The following is an 18,561-nucleotide window of genomic DNA, read 5'->3' on the forward strand; positions in this document are numbered from 1 at the left end:
AGAGGTTTTGTATTATGCTGTGGTATTTTGATTTATATTTGCATTTTAAAACCAAACACTAACATTAAGTAGTGTAGCATTTTCATGTGATTATAGCAATTATTCAGACGGATGTTGCCATATCTGTCTGAACGGGTCAATGTTCCTCACATTCGGCAAGTGCTCGACTTTGGAGACCAGGCATATGGATATAGAAATGTTTAGTGATGACAGATGAATGTAATTTGACTCCTCGACAAAAACAAGATAAAGAAAAGAGACAGGGAGGAGGAAATAGAAAGCATGCACGTGGATGAGCGAGAGAGAGTAAATGACAGAAGCAGAGAGGCAAAACTTGATTTGGTTTAGCTAGTGAATTGTATGTCAGTAACTACACTGCAGAGTCTCTGCCAACAGAGCCATGGTGTGGCTGGGTTGATGGGGGGCTGCCAGCATGCATTGCAGTCACAGTGTCTTTTTTATACCACCACTGGGGGGCGCCAACATCAGAAATGTTCAAATCCTACAGAGTGACCATAAAATGTGTGTGTGTGTGTGTGTGTGTGTGTGTGTGTGTGTGTGTGTGTGTGGTGGGGGGGGGGGGGGGTTTTTTTAAACCGAATAATAACAATAATAATAACAAAGGTGAAATAAAAGTTTATTTTTTTTAATATAATAAATACCAAATGCGATAATATTCAGTGCGAACTTAGTTGGATTTTGGAGCATTCTTAACAAAAATTTTCAAAACACAAACACTGCCCCTCTACTCTACTGACAAAAGTGTCTTGTCTACTTTCTAGTTTGAAGCCGCTACACGTACTCTAAATTCATTTTAAATTGACACTATGTCTAAATGGTAAATTTATACATACTAAATGGTAAATTCATACATACAAGTATGTATGATTTGTGGCTCTAAAAATGGCGTCTGTTTTTGTAAATCCTAGCTTGTCTAGCGTGTGGCTGTTAATTGGAAACCTTAGTAATCTTCCAGTGATACTTTAATATTTTGCACAGCAACATAATGGATCTATGTCTTGTTGAGTGGTTTCATGTGATTGTGAAAGCTGCCGCTGTGGTCGGTATCTCTCAGTTAACCCCCCCACAACACCACCCCTCCGATGAGAGTGTAGACCCCTGTTACTGTTACTGAGGGTGACAAACAGTCACTTCTATCTCAGTAAAAGAGTCCTCGAGGTGTGAGGGAGAGAGACATCTTCTCTCCTCTATGTCGGCCTGACGTATGCAACTCCGCTGGGGAGATGACCACTCATCGCCTGCCAGCTCGCTCCCAGGAATGTTAACATTCGTTCCCTCCATCCGGTGCAACTCCAGCGTGAATCAACCAATGTTCAGAGAGACGGAGAGGGCAGCCAAGAGCCCTGCAGCTTCAATCTATTCCCCTGTCAACTTCCCACCCCTCTCCTGGAGTTTGATGTCATCCACCTCCGTTTCTGCATCTCATCTTCAACATCCTTCTCTCTCTCGCGCTCTTTCATCCCCCCCCATTTATTTCTTTTCCTCTGATTCTTATGGGCTGCTTTGAGAGAAGATGCATGATTTATGAAGCTCTATTTTTACCGGTTACTGAGTAGAAAGAGAGGAGAGAACCAGCGACAAAGAGAGGGAGAGAGAAAAAGAAAGGGGAGAATGGAGGGGAGAGTGTGAAGAGCGAGCCCAAGGGGAAGGAGAACAGGAGAGTGTGGAGGAGACATCCATCACCCTGCGACCCCTTGGATGAAAACGAAGAAGGGAAGTAGGTTGAGACAGAAATATGATGGATCTGACCAAAAGTAGAGGAGATATACTGCAGAGTACACGAGTTGTGCGTCGCTACACACTCGACACAGTTGGCTGCTTAGTTATAGGTCTAAAATCACATATCTCTTTGTGTGCCTGTAACATTTCATGACAATAACACACTTTTCATCAGCTCTCTTTTTTGTTGTGTACAAATAGCTCAAGAAGACCAAATCACATCCCAAATGTCTGCTGCATTTCTATTACTTATTAATCCATTCTAAACATGTAGGCTAGTTGTAAAGTTGTAAAGTCCATTTGAGCTGTCAAACATGCAGTGAATCATGTTTATAAATGTTGCATATCATCCACGTTATTATTTATCGAGTCATATGTTTCATTTGAATTATAGAAGACCCTAAAGGCCGAAAAAGAAACATTGTGTTTGTTGTGCTACATTTTAAATTAACTTCTAAAAGCATACGAAAATTCAATTTAGATTCAGCTGTTTTCTAGACAAATACGCCAGCAGCCGGTTAGCCTAGCTTAGCTTAAAGACTGAAAACGGGAGGAGGGGGGACTGTTAGCCTGATAGCCTCTGTCCAAAGCAGTGGTGTAGTCTAATTTATTGTAGTGGGTATACTGTACCACATGCATGTACATATATATTTATTTTTAACCGTCCATCTATCTCGCTACGCACACACTACGCAGTGAGCTGAGTGAGATGGGGGTTGATAAAAGGTGAGAAAAGTCTCTCGGCATGTTCTGCAACGTTGTTCAGTTTAGAATAGAATAGAATAGAACAGAATACACTTTATTGTCCCCAAGGGTAAATTTGTCTTGGACACAGTGCCACATCCGTTGCTTCACAACACAGACAATATGTAATTTAAAAACATTCTCAAGTTAGAAAAAAAAAAAAAAAAAAAAAATACAAATACAGTAAGATAAAATCAACATAAAAGTGAGATCAGCAGAGCGTCCTAAGACACAAGAACACAAAAGATGGACACACATGACAGCACAGACAGCACAACCTCCTGAGAATTAACTGTAATAATTAAAGTGCAAAGTGCAAAAAGGGCTGGTGTATTTACTGCACCCCTGCTCTGCTGGACTAATATTTACAAATTTGCTACTACTTACTCGACCCGTATTTATATTACAAAACTATGTTGGTATGTATCATCGCACATTTGTAAGTGGGCATACAGAAATCCTGGAGCTTTCCTAGTGGGTATACAGCGTCTACCTGCGTATCACGTAGACTACACCACTGGTCCAAAGGTAGCAACATCCACCTCCCAGCACCTCTGAAGCTCACTCATTTCACACGTTCTTCTTTTGTTTGTGTAATCCGTACTAAAACTATAATTTTCCCTTTAACAGGGGGTAGTGTGCCAGACTATTTCTTGGCCAGCTAAGCTAACCGGCTGCTGGCTCTAACTTTATATTTTCCATTCAAACATTCAGAGAGTTATTGCTCTTCTCATCTAACTTTAGACAAGAATGTTAATAATAAACATATTATCCAGAATGTCTAACTTTTCCTACTAACTAAGTGGTGTTACCTACTGATCGTCATTTGTATGCTGTATAATTATTTATAAATTGGTTACAAATCTAAATCACACATTTTGCATTACATCCATTGAACTAAAGAGCCATTTATCAAATCTTCATTGTTCTCCCAATGCAATGCATACAATGTGTCCCCCCCCCCCATTGCATCTTTTTAGGGGATATTTACACCGGTTTTCCATCCTACTTTAAAGAAAACATCATGTACCTACTTTAGACCCAAAGATGCATCAGAACAGTGTTTATAAAATGGAAAAGCCATCAAGCTTAAATACAGTAGCTTTTCTCAGCTCTGAATGCTTCGGGAACTGCAGGACTCCATTTTCCTTACAAGCAGCTCTCTAACCTTAATACACCAACAACTAATGTCTCGTTTTAAATTAGACTCCAATCTGTCATTGGAACAGGTCATCTATTTTAGTGAATCAAGCTCACTATTTAGTCACCTACTGTATATGTTTTAGTATTGGCAGTTATAGGTTTTATCATGCAGGAAAACTTTGACTTTGTGCCAAAAAAAATAAGAACAAATTATTATTTTCAAAATATTTGGGGATTTTGTTGATCTCATTAACGTGAGGTCGAGATTCCTGAAGCGGTGGATTCACTAAATATGCGTGCTGAGCCGAAAACTGCCTGAGTGAGATTTAAAGATTAGACTGAAAGAAAACGAGCTCTACCTGAAACTCTGTGGGAGTACATGTGTTGTGTTTTACATTTTTTCCTCAATTACTTTGGCTCATTTCTGAAAAACAGTGTTTACATTCTCAAAGCTCCAGGTGCATTTGTCAAAACAGCTTATATGGTACAGCACAACACCAGAGCTCACCTGCAAAGTCATAACTCGCCCAAAACTAAAGCTAACAAAAAACCGTTCCCTGATGACATTTGCATGGTTGAAGCTTACATTATCCCACACAATTACAGAAGTTGTCAAGTCATGCCTTACCTAGTCTATATCCACGGCGTTCCACTCCCGGGATTGGTCTGTTGCCGCCGGGAATTCCGCCGGATGTCCGGCTTTACGGCCGGATGTGCGCTACTTTCCTCTTTCTTTGTGTTGGCGTTCTAACCTCTGGTGGATTTATGAGGAATATGGTTAACTAATCCTCAGATCTCTGCAGGGTAAATCCAGACAGCTAGCTAGACTATCTGTCCAATCTGAGTTTTCTGTTGCACGACTAAAACTACTTTTGAATGTACACATGTTCCACCAAAACAAGTTCCTTCCCGAGGCTATTTTGCAGAGGGACTGTCGCTCCGTGCGGTGCTTAGCGCTGCCCAAGACGATTGTGATTGGTTTAAAGAAATGCCAGTAAACCAGAGCACGTTTTTCTCCCATCCAGGAATGCTGTGTGGACTAGCCAGACCCTCCTGTGCAGCGCTGTGGAGGAAGGTCTGGCAAAGCGAGACTCAGCCTTACCAAACGGGTCTCATTCTCATGATAAGATCTCTGTAGAGGGTGTCCAAGAACATCAGGAGTTTCTGGGTGTTGTATGGGCCAATATTGGGAATGTGCGCACTCACACCATTCTCTGATATTGTAGCACACATGGTAATATTGCCCCCGCGTTGGCCTGGCACATCCTTTGGCCAGATTGGAACCAGCCTCATCCACACACACCGTAAGGGTGTGAGGGATTACACTTCCTTCCAGCTCCATTATTCTCTATATTACTATAAACTAAAAATATACATATATTCAATTGGTAATTGTGCCAGTTGTAGACAATTGTACTTGATGTGCTAAAACGTTTGCAATTTGTTTAAAAGAACAAGAAATTCAAACTGATGCGAACAACCATCAGTGGTTTGGAGATTTCTCGGATAGTGCTAACTTTGCATTAAAAGTCATAGTCATAATTTACAGAATGACACCTGTCATGAATACTCAAAAATGACTCCTTCAGGTTCATGACAGGTGTCATGTCATAATAATGACGGTGTCATGTGAGTTTTATGCACACCCCTTCAAATAAAGTGTTCCCAAACTTTTTATAGTTAAAATGAGTTGGCGAGAAGTAATGGATAAACATCCAGCTCACTCCAAGTGGTAGCAGGCTAATACAAATGCAAGGTCGCTTACAATTCAATTGTAACAATATCCACAGAAATGGTGTTGAATCACATCCGCTTTAAAATCTGAACACGTACTGGTGTCTGTAAAGGTGGGTTTTTTTAACATATAGTGAGACTTTACCCTCATTTCCACTTCACTGGGAGAATGTGAAAGGGCTTCAGCTGAAATAGGATGCCTATAATATGTGTATTTCACCAGAAGTCAGTTTTTATGCTGATGGCAACAATGCTGGGAGGAGGAGGTGGAGGATGAGGGCTAAGTGCTGACTCTCCTGAGCCTGAACTTCCCTGGAAGACAAACATTACTCACCAAATATTCTCCAACATGTTGTTAAAGCTGTGCATGGCACCTTGCCACCTTTGTAATGCTGATAGTATCATTTTCTTCCTCAAACTGCTTATTAATAACTCCTTGTGATTAGGATTAGTGTATAGCTAACCACATGCATTGCCACTGACTTGTTTGGAGTTTATCTTTACCCCATGTTTGCACAAGCACAGCGCCACATGGAACCTGAGATGCTGTGTGTGTGTGTGTGTGTGTGTGTGTGTGTGTGTGTGTGTGTGTGTGCGTCTGTGTGTGTGTGTAGTATTGCTGGCCGTCAGCACCTCTCTCTCTTGGAGAGGCGGGCTGCTCAGTGCAGATAAAAGTGTGCAGATCCATCCGAGCTCTCACGCTGAGGCAGGCTTTATCTGCAGACTCTCCTGTTGGTTGTGTTAGTCCAGCCCTGGGTGATATTAATACACCCACTAATGAGCCCCCTTCCTTGAAGAATCCGGAAACAATCGACGCGGGTTGGGGGGAAGGCGGCGGAAGGGCCTGCATGCTGAATCAGTCTCTCCCCTGTGCCAAAACTCCCCTACGGCTTCCCGGGAACGCACAAACAAAAAGAGGAACGCAGCTCCAATCACATTAATCATGGCCTGTGGGAGCACCGGCACTCGCTGCAGGGGCAGGAGAACGAGAGAATTACACGAGAGGACGAGAAGGAGGTGGCAGAGACAATGGGCTAAAGGGTGTGTGTGTGTGTGTGTGAGAGAGAGAGAGAGAGAGAGAGAGAGATTTCTCCCAAGTACACAGTAGGAGAGTATTAGTGGAGATGGCTAGTCAGGGACGCTGGGTATTAGTGATTGCCTGGTGCAGGAGAACTCAACCATCTGTGACTATCAGTACTGTGTGTGTGTGTGTGTGTGTGTGTGTGTGTGTGTGTGTGTGTGTGTGTGTGTGTGTGTGTGTGTGTGTGTGTGTGTGTGTGTGTGATCGCTCTGTGTTACAGCTGATCAGCATTTCTGTGTGCAGGCACAGGAGAACGTGAGAATTACACGGAAGGGAGAAGAATGAGATGGCAGACACAATGGGCTGAAGCGTGTGTGTGTGTGTTTGCCATTAGTATATTATGTAGGAGAGCATGTTTATTATGTAAATGGTGTTAGGTGCATTATGTTCAAATGAATAATTGCATAAAATGATACATTTTTGTTTATGCAGGGAAATCTGTGTGTGTGTGTGTGTGTGTGTGTGTGTGTGTGTGTGTGTGTGTGTGTGTGTGTGTGTGTGTGTGTGTGTGTGTGTGTGCGTGCGTGTGTGCGTGGCCTCGGTTGCCACCAGATAAAGATGTCTAGTGCTGCTCTATCAGGTCACATCAGTATTCAGCAGCAGTGGTGCCAGCCTTTTCACTTAAAGGAGAGCTGGGCACAATTAGCTGTTAACATTACATGGCAGAATTAAGCCTTGGACAGTATCCCCGGGGGAAATTAAACCACGGGCAAATCGTTAAACCACAAGCTAAACATTAACAGCCATTTGCATTTTTATTGCACCTGAAAAGAATGTGCCAGGTCCATTATCTCTGAGAGACAGAGAGGGACTTCTTATTTATTATTGTTATGTTGTCCCGTGTGGGAACACAATGGCATTTATAAGGGGAAAGAAAAACCAAACACGAGGCCTTATTTTTACACTTGCGTTTTTTTGGAGTGTTATGATTATAAATTCGAACAAGGCGAACACGGCTGGCAGAGGATACAATGACTTGTTTGTTATGCAAATCCCCCTGCTTTCATCCCTCCCAAAAATAAACAAACCAAAACAGATGACAATTTGCGGAGGGGCTCAGCTGGGTAAGGCCGGCAGTTTGGCTGTTGACAGGTTCTTACTGTCTGCAGTGTCATTGCTATTAAGAGTTTGAATAAACAGGCTTAGGGCCAGGAACCGGGAGCAATGAAACATGAGTGGTAAAGAGGTTTTTTGGGGGGGGGGACCTGAATTCCCTCACTCAATCCTGGTTTCTCATTTTCTCCCCTCTCCTCTCCCCTGTGCAGGTGAGCGGGATGTGTGGACACACTCCTCCGCGGGCCGCTCGCTCGGTAGGATCCCCTCCTGCACAGCCTCCCGCTGCCCCCGCAGCCCGCAACAGGCAGCCCTCATCCTCGGACTCTGATGAGACTCTGGCGGGCCTCCGTAGGTGAGGACATCACGAGCCGTAATACCGGAGCGATATATATATGTCTGAGGGTCGCTGGTTCAAGTCCCAGTACGGACCAAAGTACTGAGTGTGGATTGGTAGCTGGAGAGATGCCTGTGTGTAGTGATTTCTAACAAACAGAGTGTAAATTGTAATTTCCCCACTGGGGATCTATAAATTAAAATAAATTATATAAGTCCTCTAAACCACCCGATAATATAGGTTGTTTATTCCTACCATTAGTCTAAGGCTACGTTTAGACGGAAACAATCGGAAGAGAAAACGCAAAAGTGACGTTGCGTTCTCACTTTGTATTCCACATTTACACGAGTGCATATGGTGACGCAAAAGTGTGTGAAATTCGATGTAGTATGCACACCAGGCGGCTAGGTGGTAGTGTGAAGCACTGGCACACAACACCACCAAGCGCCTGCGTAGAGCCTTCCTTCTACTTCTCTCCCTGGTCGCGCCAACTATTTTGTCTGGTCAGACGAGGAGGTGGAGTTATTGCTCAAAACAATGCACACAGGCACACACGGCACACACACACGGCACACACACGGCACACACACGGCACACACACAGCACACACACACGGCACACACACGGCACACACACAGCACACACACACAGCACACAACGGCAACAATGGCACACACACCACGGCACACACACACACGGCACACACGCGGCACACACACACACGGCACAGCACACACACGGCAACACACACGGCACACACACACGCAGCACACACGGCACACGGCACACACAACGGCACACACACGCATACGGCACACACACGGCACACAAAACACGGCACACACACGGCACACAATAAAAACGCAGCACACACACGGCACACACACACGGCACACACACACACACACACACACGGCACACACACACGGCACACACACGCAGCGCCGGCCCGAGCCTTTTTGGGGCCCTAAGCAGAATTTGATTTGGGGGCCCCCCCTCCCCACCACGCGGAGTCACCTGTGCTTGACGATTATTGACACAAATGTCACGCTATAATGTTACATTATAAATTAATACAGTGAGGTTATGTATTAATACAGTGACAGAGTATGAACTACTGTCCCCCTGGGCACAGATTCATAAGGACCCTCCCCCCTACTCTATTTGTGCAAAAGTGGGTGCAAACCGTGAGGGGGGGGCGTCTGGGGGTGCTCCCCCAGAAAATTTTGAATGTGATAGATGTGATTTCCTGTATTCTGGTGCATTTTTGGGATGGTCAGCTTGAGAAGGGCAATACCTAAATTTGTTCAGATTCATAGCCTTTTGCTTTTTGACTTAATAAGGTAGTGACCTCACACAACTACTTGGGCTTCAGGGCCAAACAACACGTTCAATCCCACAGGACTTCATGTTCTCTATTCATCCTGATAGGGATGCATATTTAGATTTTTTGTCCTGACCGATAGCCCGCCCGTGTTAACCGCTTATTAACCGTTAACAATCAGCCGACTAAGTCCAAGTCCACCCTTCTGGGAGAGTTAGCAACCACATCAATTAGTTTAGCTGCATGGTTGTCAGCTGTGGGTTTGCCAGACATACACTGTGTTAGTAGGAAGTAGGGCTGGGCGATATGCCGCACAGTGTGTTTTTACCTTTTAGATGGGAACGCAACGGTGGAGTTTTTTTTAAGATTTTCACTTTTTTGTGTTTTTAAGCCCCAAAAACACGGTCGCTGTCTAAACGAAAGGCACATCTGATCAAAATATTTTGTCGTTTTCACCCACAAGCAAATTCGTGTAAACAGGGCCTAATACAACCCACAGGAGCGTTTTCATAAATTAGCGTCGCTAGCGGGGGCAGACTAGAGGGCGCCGCCTTTATAAACGTAAATTTATGTTGTAATTGCTGCTTGAACGACTTATGTGGGCGTTTTTGGGGGGAGGACAGTCTTGATAACATCCCTGACACTGTGGACAGGTTTCCTCCTATTTCAGGCCTTCTCCTCTTGAGTTTGAACAGGCTTAAATGAGCATCGTGATAATGCCCAGCGTGGCTGCTGGCCTCGGCAGTACAATGGCCATATTAATGTCAATTAGGAATAGAAACACTGCTTATTCTTGACTCTTTTACACTCTCTTTCTCAAGGGGGATCTCATCGACTTGCTTTCACTGCTATCAAGCTCAATTCCCCCTCTTTTCCTGTCTCTGCCTCTTCTTCTTTGTGTTTCTTCCCTTGTGACTCTCCTTCTCTCGCTGTAGGACAATTTATCTTTCCGCTTTCTTCTCCTTGCTGACGTGTGAGAGTCATATCCAGATTAACTGAAGTTTTATCCTTTGTCTCTCTCTATGTTGAACATTTCCTTTCTTTGCCTACCCCAGGGAGTTCATATCCGACTTGAAGGGCTTCAGCTCCTTCTACAGTGGTCTTGGGGAGGCGCTGTGCAGCCGTGAGCCCGCTCCAGCGAACCACTCCCTCTGCTGGAATGGGCAGGAGATGACAGACAGGTATTTCAGTGTCTCATTTGCCTGTTTTGATTTATTAGCTATAAAACACACTGCTAACCCTATAGACAGTCCCACTCCCCAGCACAGGCTACAGCCTGCGGGATGCTCCTGCTCAGCCTTATTGCCTTTCTAGACCAGGGGTATTCAACGTTTTTTTAAAACAAGGACCCCTTAACTGAAAGAGAGACGGAGCAGGGACCCCCTACTACATACAGTATATTGTATAAAATAAAGTTGCATAACAAAGTGGGCCTACAATAACATGAAGCCTTTATACGTACCTTTTTTTTGTGCATACTATGCTATTGAAATAGCCTAATAATTGTTGATATGATTATTTTAAATCATGTTCAAATGTAAAAAATACAGTGTGGAATGTGGACGACCTTACCTATAGGCCAGTAAGCCTATCATCAGTGGGGATTTATATTTGTTGATAATATGTTGGATTCATGTTAATACTTTTCAATTTTTGAAAAAAAAACTTAATTTGGAGTCCACCCTGCATTGACTCTGAGGACCCCCTAAGGGTCCCGGACCCCCTGTTGAAGCTCCCTGTTCTAAACGATCAGTTATATAGCCTGCTCTGATTTCTAAATCCCCATCACTCCAGCAGCACATTTCCAGTGGGAGAGTGTAGGTGAGCTGAAGGGTAAGTTTCCTCAGAGCTGATGAGCTTCACACGAGGGCCCCAACTCTCCCACTGAGTGTGAGTGTAAATCTTGACTTTGGCTCTATGGGATGTTATTAATGTCAGGCGTGCTGTCACCTTCTTCTCGCTTAGTTAATTGCTGTTTCGATCGTTCTCCCCTCCTTCATCCAACATCTCCTGTGCACCCTGCAGAACCTCATTTAGTTTGCGCAATATTTCACTTCACCCCTGTCCTTTGGCTCCACACATCATATCTTCCCACTTTTTCTGCCCGCGCCGTCAGCTGGCCCCAATTTCAATTTGGCTTAGATAGTTATAGATAACATCCTTTTTTTTGCTTTGTAAATTATGTGTGGAATTTAATCAATGCAGAGGCACACAATTCGAGACGACATGTTTTACCTCTTGTTCCCAAGGAGGACTGAGAATAAATTCTGAGCTTTCTCAAACTGCTGAAAGAGAGTCTTGAAAAGAGTCTCAATCTGAGGGGAGACATCAGGTTGGCATGGGGGCAGAGCTGTCCTCGGGGGACGATTACAAGCTGGACCAAACAGCGTGATGGGAAGGTGCAGGGAGGCAGGAAAGGAGAGGAAATGATGGAGAGATTACAATGTCTCCAGGCAAGCAATTCTCTGTGTGTCATCTGGGAGGGCATATGCCTGCAAAATTCACTCGGGATACATTTTCACTCCTAGATTTGTTCTGGATCATCTTCCATTATCCTCCCAGATAGGACATTCTCCAGAGCCAAACATGACATTTATTCTCATATTGTCTCATGCAGATAAATTTAGATTGGGTGGGTGCATGGGGGGGGGACATAAGCGCTGGAGGGGTCGGGTACTGAATGTCTCCAATACTTATTCTTTTTTCTTTTGAGCTAAATGTGGCGCTTTTTATCAGGCGTGTTTACCATCCCACCTGGAGCCAAGATCAGAGGAGCACCACTTCTCACCACATCAAAGCGCGTTACACTGATAACTGTAATAACAGATAGGATGCCGTGTCAACTCAAAACATTGAATTTCCATTCCTCTTTTGGATCTAACTCGTGCGCGTGTGATAAGTGATAAAAGATTAGATGCTATGTCAACTGTGAACATTTAATTCAGGGACTGTATGAAAATGAATGGGGGATGAAAATGGGGAAGGTATTGTTATTTTCCGATTGGCTGAACGTAGAGTAGTATTTAATGTTATCATCCTTAAAAGAAATTTCCATCATTCCTGATCATAGTTACATAAAATGTTACAACAAAAAGATGACGTTCACTTATACTGTAGTTCAGAGATCCCTAGGGGGTCCTCAGAGTCACTGCAGGGGGGCCTCTTTTGAAAGTTTTTTTAAAAATTGTAAAGTCTTAACATGAATCCAACATATTATCAGCACATATAAATCCCCACTTCTTACTAGCCTATATTTAAGGTAGTCACTAAGGCCATCCACAGATACAGTTAATCCCAAGGATTCACTGTTCCACATGTATGTTTAACATTAATACATGATTTATAAAATCATGCCAACAATTATTATTTGAATAGCTTAGTATTCTATGCAAAAAAGGTATTTATGAAGGCTTTAGGCCACCCTACACGTTATTTTAGGCCCAGTTTAATATGCAACATCATTTTATACAATATATGTAGTAGGGGGTCCCTGCTCCATCTGTCTTTCAGTTAAGGGGTCCTTGGCCTAAAAAAATGTTGAAGACTCCTGCTGTAGTTCAGAAAGGAGAACTTTGCCACATGCAAAGGATAACAGTTCTGTCTCTGTATCAGGGTTTTATTATAATGTGTTAATGTATTTTTCAGGAACAATGCACATTTATCAACATCACTGTAAATGTGCCAGTGTTATCCAAAAGGCTCATTTTCAGCTGTAGTCCCCTAGGACAGCTTTACTTTGAGCTATCTTAGTTCAGCTTGTCAACGGTCTAACTTTTGCTAATAAGGACTAAACACAGAGTACAGCTGAGGCTGATGGGAATCTCATTAGTTTTGCAGATATTTGGTCAAAAACCAAAGTATTGGACACATTATATTTTAGAGGAAAAGTGGACACACTTAATCTTGAGTGGGAAAATGTAAGTATTGATTGTGCAGTAAAATGTTCCCTGTTATTGTTTTCCTATTATATCTGATGTTTCTGGATGAATATTCCTGCTGCATTTATGTGCATGTTGCACTTTACTGCTGTAGATGTTAAGGTTGTGCTCATTGTAACTCCTTTATACACTCATTGGTAGTTTAATACACAGTAATGCATCATATTCTATAAGATCATCATATGTTTGTAGCGTTGCTGTCCTGTCAGAACCACGTATCTCTAAAAAGTTCATAGTGCCAGAAAAACAGCCCTGTTTTCAGCTTTGTGACGATGCATTTTCCAGCTGATCCAAGCTGATTCCAGCTGATAATTTGTAGCCAGGGGGTCTAGCAGTTCTCCGTTGATTTGTGAGCTGGAAAAACCAAACTCTGGCTGGGCCAATCATATGGTGTATAGAGTCAGTGGGCGGGGCTTATGGCTGCTGCTGCTGGTGAACAGTGGTCTTCTGGAAGACTTGGAGTTCAGCTTTTCTTTGAGAAAAGAACAAAGAACGGCACTGAAGTCATTCTTAAAAAAGGAAGATGTGTTCGGAGTTTTGCTGACCGGATACGGCAAAAGTTTAATCTATCAACTAGCTTCACTACCTTCTTCGTTGCTCTGGTTGGTTGTAGCGCTATCCTATTACGTGCAGAGGGAATTTGAAAGACAACCGTTTATCCCGCCCCTCGGATTGAGCCCTGTCAATGGTGAGTTCCCAGACCCAACATCTGGATGTGGGTCTGGTTTGTCAGGCTAAAAGACTTTATAAGAAGAAGGAGAATTTTCTTAACACATGAAGGATCCTTCAGTTTAACGTTCAACATCATCACATCTGGAGATACATGGTCTTCAGTGGACAGAAAGGGGATAAAAAAAATCTGTAAAGTAACTAAAGCTGTCAGACAATTGTAGTGCACTAAAACGTATAATATTTCCCTCTAAACTGTATATTCCCTCTGTATAAAGTAGCATTAAATAAAAAATACTCAAGTTAAGTACAATTACCTCAAATGTGTACTTAAGTACAGTACTTGAATAAATGTTACCTTAGTTACTTTCCACCACTGGAAAAGTCGGAGGTCTGGGGACATCTGTACTAAATTTCATTGTAATCCATCCGGGGCTAAGTTCGGCCGGCATCCAGGCTAGGTATCGCCTCAGCTCGCTTGGAACCTCAACGGAGGTGATACTAAATAAAGTACCTGTTGGCAGGTACCAGGGACTTTTTTTCATTATGGAAAACAAAAAAAGGCGAGCAGAGTCCAGGCGAGTCGAGCAGGAACCATGTCATGGAAAAACGCCATTAGTCAAGACGAGGGTTGAAAGAAAACATGAATACCCCTGGAGAGGGCTTTGCTTTTTCTTTTACAAAGTGGAAGATGCCACCAGCCAAATAATGTTCATACAGCCCCTTACACCTATTTTTACGATATCATCTAAATTAGACTTTTGTTTTGCTGAGGATAACGTTCAGCCTGAAGAAGTAAAGTGTATTAACAGTAAAAGCCCGCACACCCTGACCTTTGACCACGTCTGTGTCTTTGGCAATGGAAGTGTGATCAGGTGGTGTGAAAAGCGTCAGACTCCATCATATATTTTCCTTCAACACCTCCCTCTGCTGTGTGCTCTGCTGTGAGCGACATCTCATTCAGACTGGACCTAATGGCATGGTAATTGGTGTTAGATTGGATTAGGTTATCACTGGAGTTAACTGACCGTGATCGGCTCTGCTAGCTGCGAACAATAACACACAAACGATCAGATAACACACGAGAGCTGATAACTGAGACTATCAGTGAAAAGAAAAAATTATTTAACGGAGACACGCGCTATATTATGTCTCGGTAAAATGAGATGACTGGCATCTATCGTGTGAAACACTAACCTGCCTGGGCTCCTTATCGTCACTCAAAATCTCCCTCTCTAAATCCTTCTTCCTTGACCCATATTTCCTTTTTTTTCTCTCCTTAATGGATCACACATCTCTCTCCATTATTAATGTGATAATTAGCAGCAGGGAGAGAGAGTGAGATCATGGCTAATAAGAAGAATAAATAACTGGGGAAATGTAATTTGAATTTAATGAAAAGTCTTGCTTAGGGGAGAGCAAAAGACTGATGAATGGAGATGGCAGGTGAAGGGTGTGTGTGTGTGTGTGTGTGTGTGTGTGTGTGTGTGTGTGTGTGTGTGTGTGTGTCGGGGGGTGCTCAGGGCAGTGTCACAGAGATAAGAACAGAGTATGACCTCATGCTTCCTGACCTTTTTCTTCATTACTTCTCTCTGAAAATCTTTTTTCTCCCACTTTGGCCCACTTGTCCTTCATCCTTCCAACATTTGCAGCAATATATACCAGGTGGCATTTACACTGAGATGTGACCTGTGCCCTCAGCACCATTCATATACCTTTGTGGCGCCTGGGGGGGGAGACATGTTGACTCGCGTTCATCTTTAACACGCTTGTCTCATTGCTTAGCCTCCTCCTCAGAGCTGGGATGGCGTGGCGGGAAGGGGTTAATTCCTGGCATTGCCGAGAGCAAAGAAACACCTGCAGGATTGTCTCAGACTCACCAACTCCTCCTCTTGATAACATGCGCAGGTGTCAACAGAGTCGTGTTTCCTCAGTTACACGGAGAGACATGTAAGCACCTGCCTGGAGGCTGCTGGGAACTAAATATACCCTCGCTGCTAAAGCAGGACCACATCTACATCTGTGCTAATGTCCTCTCATTAACATCAGATAGGATTAAAAGCCGCTAATTGACCACTATAATGTGCATGCAATTAATTATCAGCCAGACTCTGTGTAACATGCAGTTAAACTCCTTTGAGGATGTTTTTACCTCGTGGCAAAACTCAAAAGTTGAAAACATTTAACTCAGCACTTTGAACGTAAATACTTTCTTTCTAAGAAGTATGCAGTCTCCACAGCTTTTGTTGAAAATATAACATAAAAATGAAACATAAAAAAAATGTATCCCCTGTTTAACTTTATAGGCGTAATGTCTTCAGCAAGGGAAAAAGTCAGTCCTTTGGACAGGGTTGAGTTACAAATTAACTTTCCAGTTCTGCAGATCGGCCCCTAAACAAAAAAAACCAGAGCTGTCATTCATCTCATCAACACTAGATGGGGATAAGCGCCTTGTTTGGAGTGATGGAGCAACAGTCAGTTCATTATAGTTTACACTCATGAAGCTTACAGTGAGGTCTCTAAATTCAGTAAAAACTCCTCTAAACAATCCGAAACATAACAGCTGAGTCCATTTTCTTTCTATCCTTCCCAGGTTTCCTGGGCCGGGCCAGAAGCGACCGCATCCCGGCTCCGAGTCCCGAAGCAACAAGCCCCCTGAGCCGATCATCAGCCAGATCATAGACAAACTCAAACACATCAACCAGGTCAGCTGTGTGCATGCACCACTTGTCATAGTTCCTGTGAGTTCTTGCATTAAAACTTGTGTGTCTTTTTTTTACGGTAAGTTTGAACACTTTCTCTCTTTGTGCACACACGTTGCTCTTTCCCTGTGTGGAGGCGAAATGGTTTACCTAACTCTTAGTTCTACCTCTTGGTTCACAATTGGACATTGATTTCCAAGCTGCTACAGGTCTGAACAGAACAAGTGAAGGTGTGACATGAAGATGCCTTGTGTTGTAATGCACATATTAGAGAGGACCGCCGCTGACAATCGGTGTTTCCACTGGGGTCCTGCTATGGTTAGAGGGTAGTCACCACTGTCCTACAAAGGCCACAGAAGTAAGAACATCAGTAAATGCAATGAGAAAACATGACTACAATTGTTGTCTATCCTGCAAAAAGATAGCAAGTTCTTTTGTTCTTGTAATTTAATTTGATATTTAGGGGCCATCCACACGGAAACGCTTTTTGGTGTAAACGTACACGTTTTGCATCGTTTTGGCCGATCGAATCCTGTAAACGCACTGCCTGAAGACTCACTTTTTGGAAACCTGGTCCCAGGGTGAAACATTTTTCGAAGCCGCATACTTGCGTATTGATGATGTCATCGCCACACCCCTCGACCTCTTATCCCGCGACGTCGTCTCTTAACAACAACAACAACGATTCACTATCGGTCCCCACAAACAATTCTGGTTTCCTTGCACTAGCCATTTTCGTCGTTTTCTTCTTGTGTTTGGTTTCTTCTTCTACTGTCTGTTTATACACAGCGTGCAAGCTTTATGCGCATGCTCCGCCTCTTCTTCTCCGTTTTTTGGTGTATTTCTGTAGCAGAAACAGCGCCACCTATAGGCCTGGAATATGAAGTAGCGTGTTGAGTCATATACAAATGGATCCGTTTGGACGCTAATATTCTTGAAACAATGCCAGGGAAGACGGGGGGGGAAAAGCTTGTTTTGCTACATGTGGACGTGGCCTTAATCTGAAATGACACATAGCAAGATTTATGATAATGATAAAGTGAAGTTACCTCATCAAATTCCTCTGTCATTCGTCGGATGATCTCAGAGTTCTGCATGTTGCGAAACCTTTCTCCACTGACGACACCGGATACACACAGAGGAGTTAGACAGAAAATAATTTGACACTACGTGAAGTAGACCAGCTCAGGGAGAAGATAGTACCAACATATGTCTGTAGGACACACAGATTAAAATTTTTTGCTCAATGTGTTTAAAAAGGGCAAATCATGGAGTAGGATAACTCGAAAACAGACGCACACATACCTTTACATCCCGAGCACTGGATGAAGAAATTGATGAGATCTAGTAGCGCAACATTCCTATCATGTTTGTTAAGACTCAATCCAGTCATCAACGAAAGAAGGATGGAAAATTTTAAAGAAAATCAATTAAAGGTCCTATGACATGCTGCTTTTTGGATGCTTTTATATAGACCTTAGTGGTCCCCTAATACTGTATCTGAAGTCTCTTTTATATAGACCTTAGTGGTCCCCTAATACTGTATCTGAAGTCTCTTTTATATAGACCTTAGTGGTCCCCTAATACTGTATCTGAAGTCTCTTTTATATAGGCCTTAGTGGTCCCCTAATACTGTATCTGAAGTCTCTTTTATATAGGCCTTAGTGGTCCCCTAATACTGTATCTGAAGTCTCTTTTATATAGGCCTTAGTGGTCCCCTAATACTGTATCTGAAGTCTCTTTATATAGACCTTAGTGGTCCCCTAATACTGTATCTGAAGTCTCTTTTATATAGACCTTAGTGGTCCCCTAATACTGTATCTGAAGTCTCTTTTTATATAGGCCTTAGTGGTCCCTATAATACTGTATCTGAAGTCTCTTTTATATAGACCTTAGTGGTCCCCTAATACTGTATCTGAAGTCTCTTTTATATAGGCCTTAGTGGTCCCCTTAATACTGTATCTGAAGTCTCTTTTATATAGACCTTAGTGGTCCCCTAATACTGTATCTGAAGTCTCTTTTATATAGACCTTAGTGGTCCCCTAATACTGTATCTGAAGTCTCTTTTATATAGGCCTTAGTGGTCCCCTAATACT

General features: G+C 43.0%; 1 protein-coding gene across 1 annotated transcript in view; it reads left to right on the forward strand.

Annotated features, from left to right (window-relative positions):
- Window positions 1-18,561, forward strand: part of gpc3 (glypican 3) — a 138,141-nt gene that overhangs the window by 85,099 nt on the left and 34,481 nt on the right. Inside the window, exons 4-6 of the mRNA XM_039812954.1 lie at window positions 7,708-7,850; window positions 10,212-10,337; window positions 16,357-16,468. Of these exons, the coding sequence (XP_039668888.1) occupies window positions 7,708-7,850; window positions 10,212-10,337; window positions 16,357-16,468 (381 nt within the window). The remainder of the gene's footprint in view (window positions 1-7,707; window positions 7,851-10,211; window positions 10,338-16,356; window positions 16,469-18,561) is intronic.

This window comes from Perca fluviatilis, chromosome 10 (assembly GCF_010015445.1).
Source record: "Perca fluviatilis chromosome 10, GENO_Pfluv_1.0, whole genome shotgun sequence".
Lineage (NCBI taxonomy): Eukaryota > Metazoa > Chordata > Actinopteri > Perciformes > Percidae > Perca > Perca fluviatilis.